Source organism: Mercenaria mercenaria, chromosome 5 (assembly GCF_021730395.1).
Source record: "Mercenaria mercenaria strain notata chromosome 5, MADL_Memer_1, whole genome shotgun sequence".
NCBI classification, from domain to species: Eukaryota; Metazoa; Mollusca; class Bivalvia; order Venerida; family Veneridae; genus Mercenaria; species Mercenaria mercenaria.
Genome location: NC_069365.1, coordinates 14,049,802 through 14,068,164, shown reverse-complemented (window position 1 = coordinate 14,068,164; position 18,363 = coordinate 14,049,802). Strand labels below are relative to the sequence as shown.

The following is an 18,363-nucleotide window of genomic DNA, read 5'->3' as shown; positions in this document are numbered from 1 at the left end:
GATAAAATGAATTTTCAAAAGAAACTGTTGCAAATTGTAGGAAAGGAATAACATAATATATTTATAATTATAAGTTATTGAAATATTATAATTACCTCATTTCAGACAGAAGTACAAGTGAACAGATGACACATTAAAGTGGCTGCAGAAGCTTGAAAAGTTAGATAGAGCAGGGACAGTCAAAACTGTGGGATAATACTTCTATGTAATTTCTTTTTAAAGGCAATTTATACAGGATGGAAGGGTATCTCATACAATGTTTTACAATTTACATGTAGTTTTATCTCTCTTTATGATGTTGAAACAAGTACACAATTCAGTGACATCTAATTAACACTTGTAAACTATTGACAGTTGATATATATATTAATTAGACAGCATTTGATAAAATGCAATTGCCTATCAATATTAAAAAGAGCAAACAGTTGACAATTAACAGGCAGGTCATTCTTTTAAATAACCATAAATAAACTTTCATAATTTGTTTTTCTTCCAACTTCTGGATTTAGACTGGAAGCCATTCCAAACTATGAACTGGTAAATTACATAAGGAGTCATGTAATGATTATGGATGGGATACATTATACTTTTATGGACAATCAACTGTTTGCTCTTTTTAATATTGATAGGCAATTGCATTTTATCAAATGCTGTCTAATTAATATATATATCAACTGTCAATAGTTTACAAGTGTTAATTAGATGTCACTGAATTGTGTACTTGTTTCAACATCATAAAGAGAGATAAAACTACATGTAAATTGTAAAACATTGTATGAGATACCCTTCCATCCTGTATAAATTGCCTTTAAAAAGAAATTACATAGAAGTATTATCCCACAGTTTTGACTGTCCCTGCTCTATCTAACTTTTCAAGCTTCTGCAGCCACTTTAATGTGTCATCTGTTCACTTGTACTTCTGTCTTTTGTTTGTTTTGTTTGTTTTGGGTTTAACGCCGTTTTTCAACAGTATTTCAGTCATGTAACGGCGGGCAGTTAACCTAACCAGTGTTCCTGGATTCTGTACCAGTACAAACCTGTTCTCCGCAAGTAACTGCCAACTTCCCCACATGAATCAGAGGTGGAGGACTAATGATTTCAGACACAATGTCGTTTATCAAATAGTCACGGAGAACATACGCCCAGCCCGAGGATCGAACTCACGACCCCGCGATCCGTAGACCGACGCTCTACCTACTGAGCTAAGCGGGCGGGTCTGTACTTCTGTCTGAAATGAGGTAATTATAATATTTCAATAACTTATAATTATAAATATATTATGTTATTCCTTTCCTACAATTTGCAACAGTTTCTTTTGAAAATTCATTTTATCTCTATTACTGTACATTCTGTTCTGACTACAGCTAAAATACATAGAACAGACTATAAGCTATTATAAGGTCAAAGGTCACCCTAAAAGGAAAAATCGGTAAACTTAGGCCCAGTTAATCACAGATGCTTTAAATAACCTGTCATTTCACACAATAATTTGCTATAGGGTTATGTATCTACAAACAAAAAACAAGAAAAAACAAATTAATAGAAAGAACATTTTTGGGCAATTTAAAAAGCGACAATGAAAGTGAAAGTAGAAAGTCAATATTTTCTTATCGACTTTTCTTTCATAATTTCCGTTTAAAAGCGTAACAGTTTACTTTCATACTGTATTGAATAATCCATAAACATTATACTTACCGTTTAAATGCATGAAAAATCCTCATGGTACCCGTAAACTTATAATTTGTTGATAACCTCTCAGTTTTCGGCCGATTTCACGTGAAAATACGAAACCGGTGTTGACATAAATGTTCTACTTCCGGCGGTATTCGATTGCGTAAATCGGCTCTAGTATTATGTCTACATAATGTAAACTTAAATCAGCAGAGACATCTTGATAAAAATAGACACCGCTAATTCTACGCCCGGCTGATTTCAGTTTTTCCCTCATTCCAAGATGGTGGCTTTACATAGACTATATAGGAAAAAATACCTGAAGAGATGAGGTTAACTACTTTTAGTAATATACACAATGTGTTATATGTATTCATTTTATCAACGTAAAGTTGTAACAAAGAATTTAACATATCAGCAAAATACAGACGTTGCTAATACATTAATTACCTAGTCCAAGCAGGTCGACAGCTGGAAGTATGTCGACATAATGTTTGTGACCAGTACGACATTCGAGCTCTACTTGTACAGAATATCGGGTGGTTCTTTGGTGTCTTGATTTAGCGTTGTTGATCAGATAATTCTTTAGATCCTTCAGTAAACTTGGCATGACTTTCATCAGGTCCTCAACATTCTTATAGTTGACAAGCATCAAGACCAAATCTATATCAGAGATTCCTTTTACTGCCGTACCTTTCCCGAGTGAGCCAGACTGTAAGAGAACACCTGTCTGTTTTCTTTTATAAATAAATAAGAGCTTTTAAAGAATATATCGAAAAATAATGCCCATATCCCTGTACGTGTTAAGTTTAAAATTTGACCAATCAAATACATTATATATGACTGGGTAAACACGCAGTAAGAATAATGATAGAAAATATCATATTTCGTATCTTAAACAAATGCTTTCTCTCATTGAAGGCAATATATAGTAAAACAGCAAAATATATGTTTATTTTCTTTTTTTGCCATAAACAACATTTACCTTAACAATTCTCCTTGGTCGTAAATGTTTTGGCGATTTTTCCTTATCCTGCAAATCTTTGACAAGATTGTTAATAACTTCACCACAACACCCTAAAAACAACGTATCAGCTTGAATGTGTTCAGCTATGTAAATGTCTAAATCTCTTTCTTCCAAACCGTACATATCCGGCTTAGACGCTGCAGTTGTCAAATCATTTGACGATTCGTATGTCGCCTCAATGGATTTATTATCGCACCTCTCGGCAATGTTTATTCCTCGATGTTCGGTGTGTTTTTGATGATCTTTGAGACAAAACTCAGCGGTAAATGAGCGCAGACAGTCTGTACATTGAAAATGTCTCGATCTTAACATTTCAGCATGTACATTTGCATCCATGATGGCACGGCAAAATTGGATTGAAAAAGTATGTGTTTATCTTCTTTAAAATATTTTCCTTATCTGGCATTCGTTTAACACTGTTAATAAATAGGAAAGCATTATCTTTTTATACCATTTTGATTGAAAATGCCTGGTATTTTCCATATAGCATATCCGATGGAAATTCCAAAGAAATTTCTATGTTATTTATAGATTTCTATGTTATTAATAGAATAGTGTTGTTTTTTTTTGAATAGCTGATATTATGTTCTGATATATGGTATTTGTTGGGTTTCATCAAAAGACGTAGGTACAAAATACAATACAGCTGTCCGAAATATTCTAACCAGTTTGCCATGTATAAATACTAATAGATTTTAACGTGTTATTAGATAGCCTGATATATTTTAATAGCATCAGGTATGTAAAAAAATCATACTTTATCAATATTGTATTTGTTTTGTTTTACAAAGTGATGTATTTGGTACAAATTATCATGTTCACAGCATATTTAGGAACTCTGGTTAATGAAGTTCTACCCAAAGGATCAAAGAATGTACATGTAGCAAATTTTACAAAATAAAAGATGGATGGTGTGAACGCCATTTTGGTTCAGAAGTGGCACAACATGAGGTCCCATTCTTTTACAGTCGATTGGTATAGGTGCATATATTTCAGACATGCTTGCTTTTGGAATGCTGTGATCTCAAATTTATATTGACTCAACATTATGTGGAACTCCAAAATGTAATGACCTGGACTTATAAAAAACTCCACACACTTTTGGCTTAAATTCAATACGAGGCACGCGTTAAACATAGCTATTATGGAAGTTTAACCTGAGAATAATTTATATTTAGCTGTATAGGAATTTAGGTTATTAGTATGTGTTGTGTATGAAAGATCTGGCGCATTTGTTCATTTTATTTTATGGGTATCAAACCCACGTTAAATTGTTATTCACATTCCGATAAAAATACTGTTCCTGTTTATTATTTATAATAACGTTAAATCCAATGAAAAACCATATAGTCATATCGATTCAATTTTAATCTTTACCGCGAGAAAATTCAGTTTTGTCTACGACATCATCTTGTTTTTCATTTCTTACGCACGATAGTACTACAGGTAGTGTGTACTGTTATGTCATTCAAGGCTATTACCTAACAACTTTTATATATTGGCACTGTTGCAAATATTGTATGTTGTTTTCTGTTTGTTTGTGATCTTGAACATTCGGTAAATACACGTTACAGGCGCTATACAACAATTATGTTTACAGTAATAAGTTTCATTGTTTTGATTTGTTTAAGCGGATTACAATGTTCGGGTAAGCCATCGATTATGTTAACATTTAAAAACATCTTTTTGCTTTTCCATTATTTAGTCGCCAAATATACAGACATAGTATTCACATTTTATTTACGGATACAAAAAATGTTTATCATTTTCAGAATTTAAGGAAAAGTCTGCTCTTTAGTATTGATTTACATAAATGTAGCAATTATTTGTTATTACCTGACGTATAATGATCATAGTAACGTAGCAGTAATCGAACAATCGTTTGCATTACACAGTTAAATTCGATACCTAATGATAAACGTCGTCAACACCTCATGGTAAGCATCATCGTTACCTCACTGTACACGTCATCGATACCTCATGGTAGACATTAAAGATACCTCATGGTTGACATCTTCGTTACCTCATGGTAGATTTAATCGGTACCTCATGGTAAACATCATCATTCCCCCATTGTACGCGTCATCGATACCTCATGGTAGACACAATCTATACCCCATGGTAGACATCATCGTTACCACATGGTAGACATCTTCAGTATCTCATGGTAGACATAATCGATACCTCATGGTAGACATCGTCGATACTTCATGGAAGATATCATCGTTACGTCATGGTAGACATCTTCATTACCTCATGGTAGACATACTCGATACCTCATGATAGACATCGTCGATACTTTATGGTAGACATCATCGATACCTCATGGTAGACATCTTCCATACCTCATGGTAGAATCATCGTTATCTCATGGTAGACATCTTCGTTACCTCATGGTAGACATCTTCGGTACGTCATGGTAGATCATTTAGAAAACTTTTCTTTTTTACAATATATTAATATCAAATGTTTTGAAATTGCGAAGCGGTTTTCACAAATATTCAACTTGCTGTGTCTACTTAAAATGGCATAATACTTTTTTCTGTTAAATTTCTTTACAAAAATCATCAAATAAAAATCTATACATTTTTTCTTTTCTTTTTATTTTATACAACATGTACACACTTTTCGTTAAGTTAATAGGAAATTTGTTGATCCAGTGTTCCTGGTTGGCTTTCCAAAAGCTTTTGTTTCTCCCTGCTTTGTCATTCATTTGTAATTCTGACATTATTCAATCAGTCTACATTCCATGCAAAATCTCCCACAGCATATACACGTATATAGTGTACATAGTTTATATAGTGTTCTTATGGAATTATATGTCGAAATCTAAAATTACGCGCACAATATCATTTGCTCTACCGTGCTTTAAATTAACAGATCTGGTAATTGAAGGGAAGGCACATGTTCAGACTGGAAGTACATTATCTTTAACATGCAATGGTACTGCCTTACAGTCACAACCGGCGAATCTTGACTGGTTTAAAGATGAGGAGAAACTGATTCCGAATGAAAGAATACATATAAACGTTTAAACAAAAGTTATGGATCGATCTGTTCGGACCATATCAAGTACATTAACCATCAATGATATGGACAAACAAAACGAGGGACAATACAAATGCTGGATTTCCAATACCAGAATAAATATATTACCGTACATGTCAGCGGAGACATGAAATCAGGTTTGTATAATTGTCCTTCGTTTAAATTCAAATTTAACGTTGGGTGTCCAGTCGACATTTCTGCTCCACTGTGCTATTTTTCTTTGTATTTTGCTTATGATTAAAATGTACTTTTGTTGAATTTTTAAGCAACCCGTTTGCTATATATTTCGACTACAGTTTCTTTTTGATACGAGTCTACTTAGCGATGCATGGCTCTTTGGCTGTTACTGAGTTGCGCTTCCGAGAAATCTACCCTAAATACATACAAATTGATAGCGTTAATCGGAGGTATTTTTCTCAAGTAAACTACGGAATTCCGTTAGGGCCATCGCCTTTGTATGTGTTGATCTGAAACGCGATACTCGATAGTACGATGATGAAAACGCGAAATCACGAAACTACGATAACGAAAACGCGACAACACGATGATGATAACGCGATACTACGATAACGAAAACGCGATAATGCGATAGGACGATGATGATAATGCGATATACTATCGCGTTTTCACCATCGTACTGTCGCGTTTTCACCATCGTACTGTCGTATTATCGCGTTTTCGTTAACGTAGTATCGTGATTTCGCAATATCATTATCGTACTATCGCGTTATCACCATCGTACTGTCGCGTTATCACCATCGTACTGTCGCGTTATCATCATCGTACTGTCGCGTTATCACCATCGTATTGTCGCGTTATCACCATCGTACTGTCGCGTTATCATTATCGCACCATCGCCTTCCGGTGCGCATGTGCATGCTAAAAATGAGAAGATTAGAAGTTATACTTTTAGAACTACAGCTCCTGCTCTAGCGATAGGGCGATAGTCAGATTCGAACGCGGGTGCTAGTGTGTGAAAATCTTGATTTGTATTGATGATCCTCCTATAGCTACAGCTGCTAGTTAGTCAAAAGCAAAAAAAAATTAACATTTTTCCATGCTTTTTTAGCTTTTGTCAATTTAAGAGTCATTTACAGAAAATGAATTTAGGGAGACAAAGCGTGTTGGATGTTGAACAGGTTCAGAATGCTGTGCAGATATAATTTTACTGCATTTCTCATTCCTGTAAAATCATAAATAAAATGTCTGAGTAAGGGGGCGTTAACTCACTTTTGGTTGTAAACTGCTTTACTTTTTATTTTATTTTTGCAGAAAATTGCCAGACTTTGATGCATTAAAAGAAACTATGTGCCATGAAAACTGCAAACAATATTCTTCGAATATTTGCGATGCTCCGATTTCAGTGTCGTTATGCGTCTTACGGAATTCAACATCAATGACCTGAGCTTTACAAGACATGCATTTGCTTTTCAGTGTTGAAATATAAACCATCATATTTGTGAAAATATTCATCATCATATTTGTGAAAATATTCATGTCAGACCAAAATAAAAACAAACAAAAAACGCCCTGATCATGGTACAATATAACATTCTTTTTTCTCTTGTTATCATATACTATATAGAAAACTCAAACCGATTGACCTGCAGAGTTTTTGCCTTAGTACATATTTGGTTTTAGCTGCAAAAACTTTTTACAACCCATTAGTAAGCAATAGAAATCATTTTTAATTTCAACAGAGCTTAAATAACAAGATAAATAGAAACCAGAACACTGGAGAGGAAATTCTTCTGTGCGCATGGGCACCGGAAGGCGATAGTACGATGATGATAACGCGATAGTACGATGGTGATAACGCGACAGTACGATGACGATAATGCGACAGTACGATGATGATAACGCGACAGTACGATGGTGATAACGCGATAGTACGATAATGATATTGCGAAATCACGATACTACAATAACGAAAATGCGATAATACGATAGTACGATGGTGAAAACGCGACAGTGCGATGATGAAAACGCGATAGTGTATCGCATTATCATCATCGTACTATCGTATTATCGCGTTTTCGTTATCGTAGTATCGCATTATCATCATCGTGCTGTCGCGTTTTCGTTATCGTGGTTTCGCGTTTTCATCATCGTACTATCGAGTATCGCGTTTCAGATCAATACATTCAAAGGCGATGGCCCTAACGGAATTCCGTAGTAAACCGGTAAATTCGTTGCCTAAATTTTTGTGTATTTAAAGTGTGATGAGAAATTTGAAACAAATGAAACCTAGCCTTCCACAGTTTAAAGAAAGAAGAAGTAACAATTTGTCTGATCCTTGCCGACAAGTGGCTGTGATCGATCAAACATAGGTACATCAAGGAATGACAACGGGATAGCGTGCTGCAGATAATATTCCGAATTTATAATGACTTAAATGGAAGTGGTTTAGAACCGCATCTGATATGCTTTTTCTCATTTCTTTTCAGGGGCTGATATGAAGAATTTTATGACAACGTCAACAGCTGCATTGACCCTGGCTGTGATTGCGTTCTGAGAGAGAGAGAGAGAGAGAGAGAGGCTTTCCGACTAAGTAAACTTAGTTTTCGTAGAGCATCGACACACATGAAACCTTCTTCCTTGTGAACAACTTGTACTGGCCTCACAGTTGGGTGGGCGACATTCAAGCGTATAACAGTAATTTCTGGTTCTTGGACCGGAAGTCCAACCCTGATCCCTTTATTGACACTCAAGTGTGCTTAACTAGCCGTAATAAGACATTCCTACGCAATAAAGAAATGTTTAGATTTTTTTCCCACCGTAACATTTGTAGTGATGCAAACGATAGGCCACACGCTGTAATACATGTGGTGTTAAAACGCTTTTTGTTTCGTTACTATACTACTTCTGTATCTGAAATGTTTGATTTAAATTGTGGAAAGTTAGATTATTTTGTCTTTTTATTTGTAGTACAGTTTACATGTTAACTGTCATTGCTATGAAGATAAAATATGCTTGTTGTAGCAAAGAAATTAATTTACATTTAGAATGTAATTCATGGAAAAGTATCTACCTTTGCAGATAGGCGTATTCTCGCCAAAGTGTCATTAGCAAAAGGTATACTGTAATTATCTGAGTTCTTGTAAACATTGAATTGGAAGCAAGCAAATAAATCGACAATCTAAATAGCAAGTACACCTACTTCTTTGGCAGCACTGCAAATCTCTGCATTTTTTATTGTTGATTGAATCATCTGTAAACATATCACTGAGACTGCGAGAAAACGAAAAGGAGTTAGACGAACAAGCTATGAAGTACCTAATTATTTTGATTTGCATTATTGGAGTTAGCTCTTGGGGTAAGTATTTATTGTTACTGATTTTTTCCTAAATGCTGTTAAGATTAATTGTTTCAATGCTCGGACGACTGGATGACTTTCGAACAAAATGTTTTATGCGTGTTTCACCGGCACAAATATTCCGCTTGATAAATTAGAATAAACAATACCAACAGTCCGTTTGTTGGGAAAATGTAGACACAAACATAATTATACAGTAGATATAGTTCATATGTATTCTGTTAAGTATTCAGTCAGTCTACATACTTCCAATTAATTTAACTTTAAATGTATTAGAATGAATCGACTTTGTCTTAAACGCGAAAGTAAAAGATAATAAGTAAGATAATAATTTGCTGGAAATCTGAAATTACAACATTTATGAGCACAAAAAACAACAATGAATACACATTTGGTATGTTCTAAAATGAAACAAAAGATAAAAATTTATTTACCTTTATGATGTATAACGGGTAAATAGTTCAATAATCTTTGCACCGAGTGCAACAAAAATTTGATTCGTTAATGTAGTCTTAACCTTAAATTGGCATTTCTAATAAAGCAGAAAAATACCAGTTTTCGGAATTTGGCAGTCATGTAAACTTTGTCTTAGATTACGAAATTGAGATAGGTAATATGGCCAGAAGAAAAATTACCTTTGATATTTGTTACAGATCATTCGGAAAACGTATTCTGAATTGTTTTGACGTCCTAATGATTAAGCGCTAGAGTAAAACTTCAGTTTACGACACATCTACACAATAACGGACACCGAATTTCAACATCTATCTCTCTTAGTATATTAACTTCTCTGTAACAACAACCTCTTTACAACGGACAAAGTTAAACTTCCCAACGCCGTCGTCATAAAAATGTTGTACTGTAGCACAAAGGCTATGTTTGACATGTTGCGTCTTTTTATTAACAACAAATGTTCTTTCCACAAACAAGACTTTCAGTTGATCATGTCATATATTACACGTAGGATATTTGTTCATTTCTGATTTTTTTTTATTTATTTATTTATTACTTTTCATCCTTTTAAGATATAGTACAGTAAAAACACATTCAGGCAGTTGAAATATTTTATATTCTCGCATTAAAACGTAACGCTATAGATTTTAGACAGCATAGTAAACAGAAAGGTGTGATCTACGAAAATGTGAAATATGGATGACCCATAAAGCTGAAGGTTTTTCTGTATGAAATCTGTTCAATGTTACTTGAAAAGCTGTTACGGACAATAAAAATTCACATTCCATTACTCTTCAAGAAAATACTTTATTAACCAGCCATTTTGCGTTGACACGGGGTGTTCTTATAGGTTTTCTTAGCTATCACATCTGTGGTCTTTAAATATTGCCGTAAAATGTTGGCCAGTATTGTACTTTAGATTAGTGTTTCCTATTGTGATGCTAAGGAATCCCTTATGCTGATGATGGAGAGGGTGGGGTAGAAGTAGGAAATCGTTAGAAGTTTTACATTATCTCTCATACACAATCTTAATCAAACTGAGTCTCTGCAATTATTGTATTTAGTTTATGTTCTGGTATGAACGTATTTACAGGTTAGCTTTTAATGAAGTATCATTTTGGTCTATTATAATTGTAGATTATATCACTACTATGAAATGAGATTATCAGGATGAATTTTAATATATCTTCATATTCCAGTATACCACTGAGAATTTAGATATGAAATATTAAAAGCATAGTTCAGTTAATCAAATGTTGTTCTTGTTTTCCTGTGGAAAATTACAAAAGTCTGATTACGATAAAATGGTTTCACAACGATTTGTTTTCTTTCAGAGAATTTGGATACTAGCACTTAGCTTTTGTCAATCTATTTCTTTCAGACATAAAAATCAAAGGACCGTCGAGTGTACAAATCGGAAGCACTCTGTCTTTATCGTGCAATGCAACTGATATGGTATCTCCACCAAGAATAGTTGTTTGGTACAAAGGTTATAGCAAACTTGCTTTAAGTGAGAGGGTATCTGCAACAATGTTATGGTCACCAAAGACCATAACAAGCAAACTGACCATAAAGGATGTAGTTCGACAAGATGCAGGGAAGTACAAGTGTTGGGTCTCTAACGAGATCGTTAGTCAGGTCACGGTGGCAGTCGTAGATACTGCAAAAGCAGGTGAAAACTTTATAATGTTTGTTTTATTATTTTAAGTGTTCTACTCAAGTAATTGCAAAGAAAATTGAACAATATTTGACATTTGTATAAAAAGAAACGGTCAGAACAGCCAACAAAGTTAATCGTCACCACAGGCAATATGATACAAACTGACAAGTGTTCAAGAAATTTTAATATATTTCAACGTCTTGCTTTTGCACATTTAAAAAAAAAAAATTAAGTGAAAAATTCGCATTTGGTTAATTACCATTCCATTTTGTATAATACTTTCATAGGTTAGTTTACAGGAGACGCATATATTTGCATCTTATCATTATAAGATATAGTTATCTGACATTTAGTAAAATTCGGGTTTCTACTGTTTTTTTCAGGTGGCGAGTCTACACAGATTCAGGGAATATCACCATTTACATCTTTAGTATTTTTATCATGCTTTTTGAAGATATTGGGTTAAAACTAGCAAGTCGATTAGGCTTGTTACTTTAAAATCAAATTTATATTAATTCTGGTTATTTAAGCAAACGTCATTATATCACCTACGCAAGAACTGTCTGTTAAGATAAGTTTTGAAGCTAGAACGGTAGTGTGCTTTTCTGTTTACAGTACCTGTCATACATCCCTGACGAAGGAAATACTTGGATATCTTATACACTTATGAACAGTTGTTTCTCGCATGAGACTTTAACATTTACAACGTTGTTGTATCATGTGTCTTGGCTACAGTGTTACTAAAATTAGGTGTACCTAATGAAGAAAGTAAAAAAAACAAACATCAAACTTGAAGACAAACAAACGATCTTGAGCTGTAAGTCTGTAAGTTATTGAAAGGTACTCATCAATATTGTCGTTAACGTCGGAATATCCATTTTGCAAGAATTTGGGTACTTGATGTCATCCGTCTGTCAACGCTATCATTATGTGTATAAATACGAATGTTTACAACTTTGGTCAAGGCATTGAAAACATTTGGCAAATAAATAACAATAGATATGAAATTGTACGAATTTTATATTCAATATCACAAACTAACTCCTGAATAGCTCTTTTCCAATTTTCTATCAAATAATTCCTTCCTTCTGGTGTCAATGATCTTGACTATGACGGCCTATTTTGGGCTCACCAGAAGTAAGTATTAGCCTAAAACTATGATCAATGATCCAGAATGAGTAGCGATCTTCAAAGACCGCAGCCGCGTTAAAGACACATCTGACAGTTTCTTATATGTATTTAGGCAAAAACGTTCCTACGGACAGAATTTCTTTAAACTTTGTGTACTGATAGAGAATCAAGTTTAAAACGGAAATACCTATATATAAGTCATATTAGACCATACTGAAATATCCTAAAACTCCCTAGAAATCAGCATTTGACATTTGACATGTACAGATCATCAATTGTACTTCATACAAAGGCTATGCACACTAAAATATTCCTACTCAAAATATTTTTTCTCAAAGGCTAATCATGATATTTTTTAACTTGAAGTCTCCCTAGTCACTCCCACCCTGTTCCCCAAACTTTGAAAAAAAGTAAACTCCTACATCCTGGTGTACATACATACACATATATAAAACTGTGTATACATTATCTGCTTCAGGGGTGTACGCAACGCACCAACCTAAACAACGCAAGCATACATGTCTGAAAACCTAGAGCATTTTAAAAGAAATTTTCTGCTCGCTAGCTCGTAAAGTAAGTAAGTAAGTAAGTAAAGACTTTATTTAATGAGGCTACACATTTGGTTTCCCAATCTTCCATGTGGGCCTCAGAAGTGAACCTGCTATTAGTAAAATTATAGTTTGCTTAAGTCCAGGATAGATCAAACAACAGAACAACTGCTTCTTATTTATACAATATATTTTGTTTCTTCTTCTTTTCCGTACCCGTCAAATTGTTTGTACCTTGCAGGAGACGGATTTAGCAATATTTTATAGCAGTTAAGATTAGCTAAAGCCCTTTTTACTAACTTAAGTTAACAAATACATTTTATCGATATTCTACTTGCCAAACTTACTAAATGATTAAGTTCTGTAAGTAACCAGTCACAAAGAAAAATATCAAGTTTTTTCACACCAGACTGGCGTTTCCTTAGATTCTACCTATGCCGACAAAAGCCTCACAAAAGATAACTCTCGTGCTGTAAATTACAATTTACGATTCATGCAATGATTATATATTGTTTAAAATACGAAACAAATCAAATACTAGTACCTTGGAAGTTTATCTTCGTTTCTTATAGTATATTTCTCAATTCAAAATACCTTATTGTACGCTACAAACGATAATACTAAATTGGAACTTTGTTATTGTGCGTCACTGAAACGTCATGACGTCACATCAGTGTACGGACATTGAATTTGTCATAATACTTTACTTTAAGAATGAGTGTTACAAATAAGTACATTGTATTTCGTTTCGTTTTTATTTATTCTAGGATATGGAAACATATGGTAAAATGAAAGAAAATAGTCTACCATATAGATGTAAATATCCGTCTTGCAGATATCTGTCATTGGTTGATGATGCAGATGGGAATATCCGGTTCAAGGATAAATAAACCGGATATCATCTACATAACAACTAGTGACAGATTATAATATTCTGCAAGCTAAAATAGCTAGTGTCAGTTTTATCTACTTCCTAGTTACGTGAAAGCTTGAGTTACTTTATTGTATGTATTCTTCATTTGCACAATTATCTTATTTTTTATAAATTCTTATGTGTACATCAAACATGGGTTTTATTGAACTAAAGAAAAGATAATAGGTAAGGGTAGATTTCCTGGAAGCACAGAACACCAAAAACACAGCCTCAGAGCCAAGCTACGTTCATTAATCACAGTTACACAATAGCGCAGACATTCATGTACCAAAGATAAACCCATCCAGATCCAACTAACTAGCATAGAAAAACAGACAAGTAAGATACAAGAACACAGTAGGGCACCGCTTTAGACTCACAAGCACACAAACGCACCCTTATAAGCAGAAAAAAAAAACCAATCGTGCACCGCCTTAGAATTCTGGCAGCCAAAATAAAGGGGAGCTCATTTATAAATACAGGCAATAATGTACTTGTAGCATAAATTTAATTAAATTTTTTAAGAAATTTGCTTGGTACCTAAAATCAGCTAGTACATTCCAAGACTACTCCTTGTTCTAAAATTCCACTAGCATTTTGCTTGTGTGCTTGTCTAAATTTGATTCCTGACCTTGCATTTAGTGTGCATAGTTAGGATCTTTGTTTTACCTAAAACAATTGTTATTTAAATACACCAGTGAACTTTTTCTGTTATATAACGGTTTATATTTGGGTCGTGAAAGTACATTATTTAATTAAAGGCATATACTAAAAGACTTAAAAAGGGGAGATAAATTTATGGACATAATCTGTAAACTACATGTATTGAAAATGCCGACATCAACACGAACATTGAAAAAAGTAGATAGAAATTATGTTATGTTAATGCAATACTATTACGGCTCAAAAAGTTGTTTTATTAATCATATGAGTATACTATACCGCGTTTTTCTTTTTAAATAATGAGTAAACTTTGTGACTGTGAAATGAATTTTAAGATATTTTAGTATACTAATAACGATCGCGCGTTATATGTTGTAAGTTATTAGTAGAAATTGTTATTATTATTATTATACCAGATTTGTTGAGCGCCCTTTTCATATGAAATATACGTTCAAGGGCGCTTTACAATTAAACATGTGACATATCGCAGATGTGTGGGAAACTCACAAAACATGACATATGCAATCATAAGAACAACTTCAAGTGAAACTCAAGTCTTGCAAAACACACACATAGAATGGCATAACCCTTAAAATGTGACATGATGAAATAAAGGATGAATTGCCAATTTAGTTAATTACATGATGAATTGTACAGTAAAAGATCTCCGTCAGCGATGAATGACTTGCCGTAGTTCTGTATCACAAAAATAACATTAGCATATTTATTATGGGTAGAAATTGTCACAGTTGGTATCTATGTGTTGTAGAAAATTTTGAAAAGGTGTGTTTTGAGAGCTCTTTTGAATGAATGTAGCGATGAATCTTTTCTGAGATGGTCAGGGAGAGAATTCCATAGTTTTGCGGCGGCAACTCTGAAACTTCTATCACCGTAGGAAACCAGTCGACTTTTTTTGTGGCACAAGAGTTGTTGCTGCACTTGCTGATCTCCGATTTCTAGTTGGCACGTAAACCTCCAGTAAGTCTTTCATATACACCGGCGACTGTCCATGCATGGCCTTGAATGTTTGAATGAGAATTTTGAATTTGATTCTATCTTTTATTTGAAGCCAGTGAAGATCTTTAAGGATTGGTGTTATATGTTCAAAACGGGTTGTTTTCCTTGTAAGACGTGTATCTGTGTATTGAACATTTTGCAGTTTGTTCGTTGTTGATTTTAGCACGCCATACAAAAGAGCATTGCAGTAATCTAATCGTGAGGTCACAAGCGAGTTTATAAGGGTTTTGATGGCATCAGTTGTCAAATATGGTCGAATGTGACCAATTTGTCGTATTTGGCCATAGCATGTTCGAGTCACCGAATTAACATGATGGTTCATGTGCATGTTCGAATCAAGCGTAGCACCAAGGTTTCGAACAGTTTTTGATGATCTTATGCTCGAATCGCCAACTTTCAGTATTTTCAACATGTTTAGAGTGTTTTTGACTCGTAAAAAGAATTACTTCAGTTTTGTCTGCATTTAATTTTAACATGTTTGAATTCATCCATGAGATGATTTCTGTTAGGCATTATTCAACTCGCATGATTGTGGCTGTCTTTGATGCTTGGTTAACTAGTTTAAACGATAGATAGAGTTGGGAGTCATCTACATAAAAATGGTGGTTTAGACCGTGGTTTCTACAGAATGATCCGACTGGCGTAGTGTACATCGTGTAGAATTTTGGGCCTAGAACAGATCCTTGAGGAACACTGAATTTCATAAGGACTGGTTCAGAGAGTTTGCCATCGATGCATACTGTTTGGTAGCGGTCTGTTAGATATGATGCCACCCATTGAAGAGATTTATCAGCGAATCCAAAGCTAAATTCGTGTCTATGAAGAAGGGTGTTATGGTCAGTGGTGTCGAATTCAGCCGACAGGTCCAACATCACAAATACTGTGACGTCACGTTTGTCTAGGGATTCGAGAGTGTCGTTCTGAACTTTTAACAATGAGGTTTCATTTGAATTAATTTTTCTGTATGCTGACTGGTTTATTTCATGTACTTGATTATTTGTCAAATGTCCCTCAATTCTTCTGTTTACCACTTTGTCGAGGATTTTGAGAGGTATGGCAGATTGGAAACAGGTCTGTAATTCTTGAGTGTGTCTTGGTCAAGACTTAGCTTTTTTAACAATGGTCTTATTCGTGATGTTTTTGGCACGATTGCACTTTGTAGAGAGATGTTAACAATTTTCGTCAATATTGGGAGAAGTCCGTTTATACACGATTTCAAGAGCCATGTAGGAAGAGGGTCTATCAGGTAACAGTTCACCTAGATGGAGGTGCCTAACCATGTCTCAGTTAATTAAAACGTTACAGCAATAAAATCTAGATCATTCGAGAGTATAAAGTCACAGAAGGATGATGTGCGTGAAATTAGCCAGAGCAGCCAGAGTAGCCAGAGTTCAGCCAGAGTTTAGCCATAGTAGCCAGAGTTCAGCCAGAGTTTAGCCAGAGTAGCCAGAGAAGTCAGAACTCTGGTTACTCTGGCTAGCCAGAGTAGCCAGAGTTCAGTCAGAGAAGTCAGAACTCTGGTTACTGTGGCTGGCCAGAGTAGCCAAAGTTCAGCCAGAGTTCAGCCAGAGTAGCCGGAGTTCAGCCAAAGAAGTCATAGCTCTGGTTACTCTGGCTGGCCAGAGTAGTCAGAGTTCAGCCAGAGTAGCCAGAGTTCAGCAAGAGTAAACAGAGTTCATCCAGTATCCAGAACTTTGGTTACTCTGGCTGGCCAGAGTAGCCAGAATTCAACCAGGGTAGGCAGAGTTTCTAGATTTTTAACATGTTCTGGCTACTCTGGTCAGCCATAGTAGCCACAGTGGCCCGAGTCACCAGGATTACATTTGCTCTGGTTACTCTGGCTGTTTCTAACAGAGTAGCTAGAGTTTCTAGGATTTTAACATGTTCTGGCTACTCAGGTCAGCCAGAGTAGCCAGAGTAACCAGGTATCATGTTCGCAAAATATTTTCAGTCTTAGCTAAGTTTAATTATGATACTTAATATGTCATTTCTATCATAGCATATTTATTTTCAGGTACATGTGTTTTTTTACTTTCAATTTGGTGCCATTGTTTCAACAGAAGGAATATGAGACAATACACTGGGGATAAAATATGCCATGAATAAGATCCAGAATTGGTCAATGCAAAACAAAAGACCATGACAGCCAGGTCGCACTGCACTAAATCACAGTCCAGTGTGGTATGGCATACAGCCGTATAAGTACTGAAGATCCATCCGGATCGGTGTCGCTTCGTCGTATCTACCCTTCGTGGGAGGCAGGCTACTTTGTAAAATAACAACTTATATAAAAAGAAAACACACCTAAGCATTATTTACAATGTATAAAAATCCTAGAACGTCTGACTATTCTGGCTGCTGTCTGAAAAATAAGACAATTTTTTGAAGTCCGTTTTATGAATCTGAGCGTCAGAATCCATGCTGTTCGCTAACAGATTCTCCAAGTCCAATACGCTTTAAAAGCAAACAACATGAATCCCTTGATACATATAAAACACTAAAAAATCAAACCTGAGAGAACCAAAAGGGTCATTTCGCAATAGGTATTACAGGATTTTCTCTGGCTATTTGGGCTAGCCTGGGTAGCTAGAACCAATGGACATCTTGGAAATTCTGGCTGTTCTGGCTAGCCAAAGTAGCCAGAGCAACTGACATCCTGGTTACTCGGCTACTCTGGCCAGCCAGAGTAACCAGGTTTCTGGCTACTCTGGCTGAACTCTGGCTACTCTGGCTAAACTCTGGCCAGCCATAGTGACCAGAGTTCTGGCTAATCTGGCTACTCTAAATAGCCACTTGAATATAGTTATTAACTTGAAATTCAGTTTTAAACATGCTATTTAGGGTTAAAATTCCTCTACCGTGAAAGTGAATTCCTCACTTTGCACACAAAAAAGCTCTTAGTTACATCACTTGTAC

General features: G+C 35.0%; 2 protein-coding genes across 6 annotated transcripts; one reads left to right on the top strand and one right to left on the bottom strand.

The window, feature by feature from the left end:
* Positions 1-2,005: 2,005 nt before the first annotated feature.
* On the bottom strand, positions 2,006-3,435 carry LOC123556497 (2'-5'-oligoadenylate synthase 1A-like). The gene is made up of 2 exons (XM_045347265.2): positions 2,657-3,435; positions 2,006-2,383 (listed from the first exon to the last, which is right to left on the bottom strand). The coding sequence occupies exons 1-2, from the start codon at positions 3,032-3,034 to the stop codon at positions 2,114-2,116; spliced, it is 648 nt and encodes a 215-aa protein (XP_045203200.1). The 5' UTR covers positions 3,035-3,435; the 3' UTR covers positions 2,006-2,113.
* On the top strand, positions 2,991-12,182 carry LOC123556498 (uncharacterized). 5 transcript variants are annotated; one of them, XR_006687462.2, is made up of 7 exons: positions 2,991-3,062; positions 3,523-3,679; positions 4,594-5,107; positions 5,579-5,883; positions 8,194-9,062; positions 10,897-11,187; positions 11,559-12,182. XR_006687462.2 is itself a non-coding variant. In XM_045347266.2 (4 exons), exons 2-4 carry the CDS (start codon positions 9,014-9,016, stop codon positions 11,639-11,641), a joined length of 423 nt encoding a protein of 140 aa, XP_045203201.1. In that variant the 5' UTR covers positions 5,579-5,883; positions 8,194-9,013; the 3' UTR covers positions 11,642-12,182. The 5 variants fall into 5 exon arrangements, 1 of the variants encoding a protein (XP_045203201.1); XR_006687463.2 differs by having other exon boundaries at positions 3,048-3,062; positions 3,532-3,679; XR_008370881.1 differs by lacking the exon at positions 2,991-3,062 and having other exon boundaries at positions 3,456-3,679.
* Positions 12,183-18,363: the final 6,181 nt, after the last annotated feature.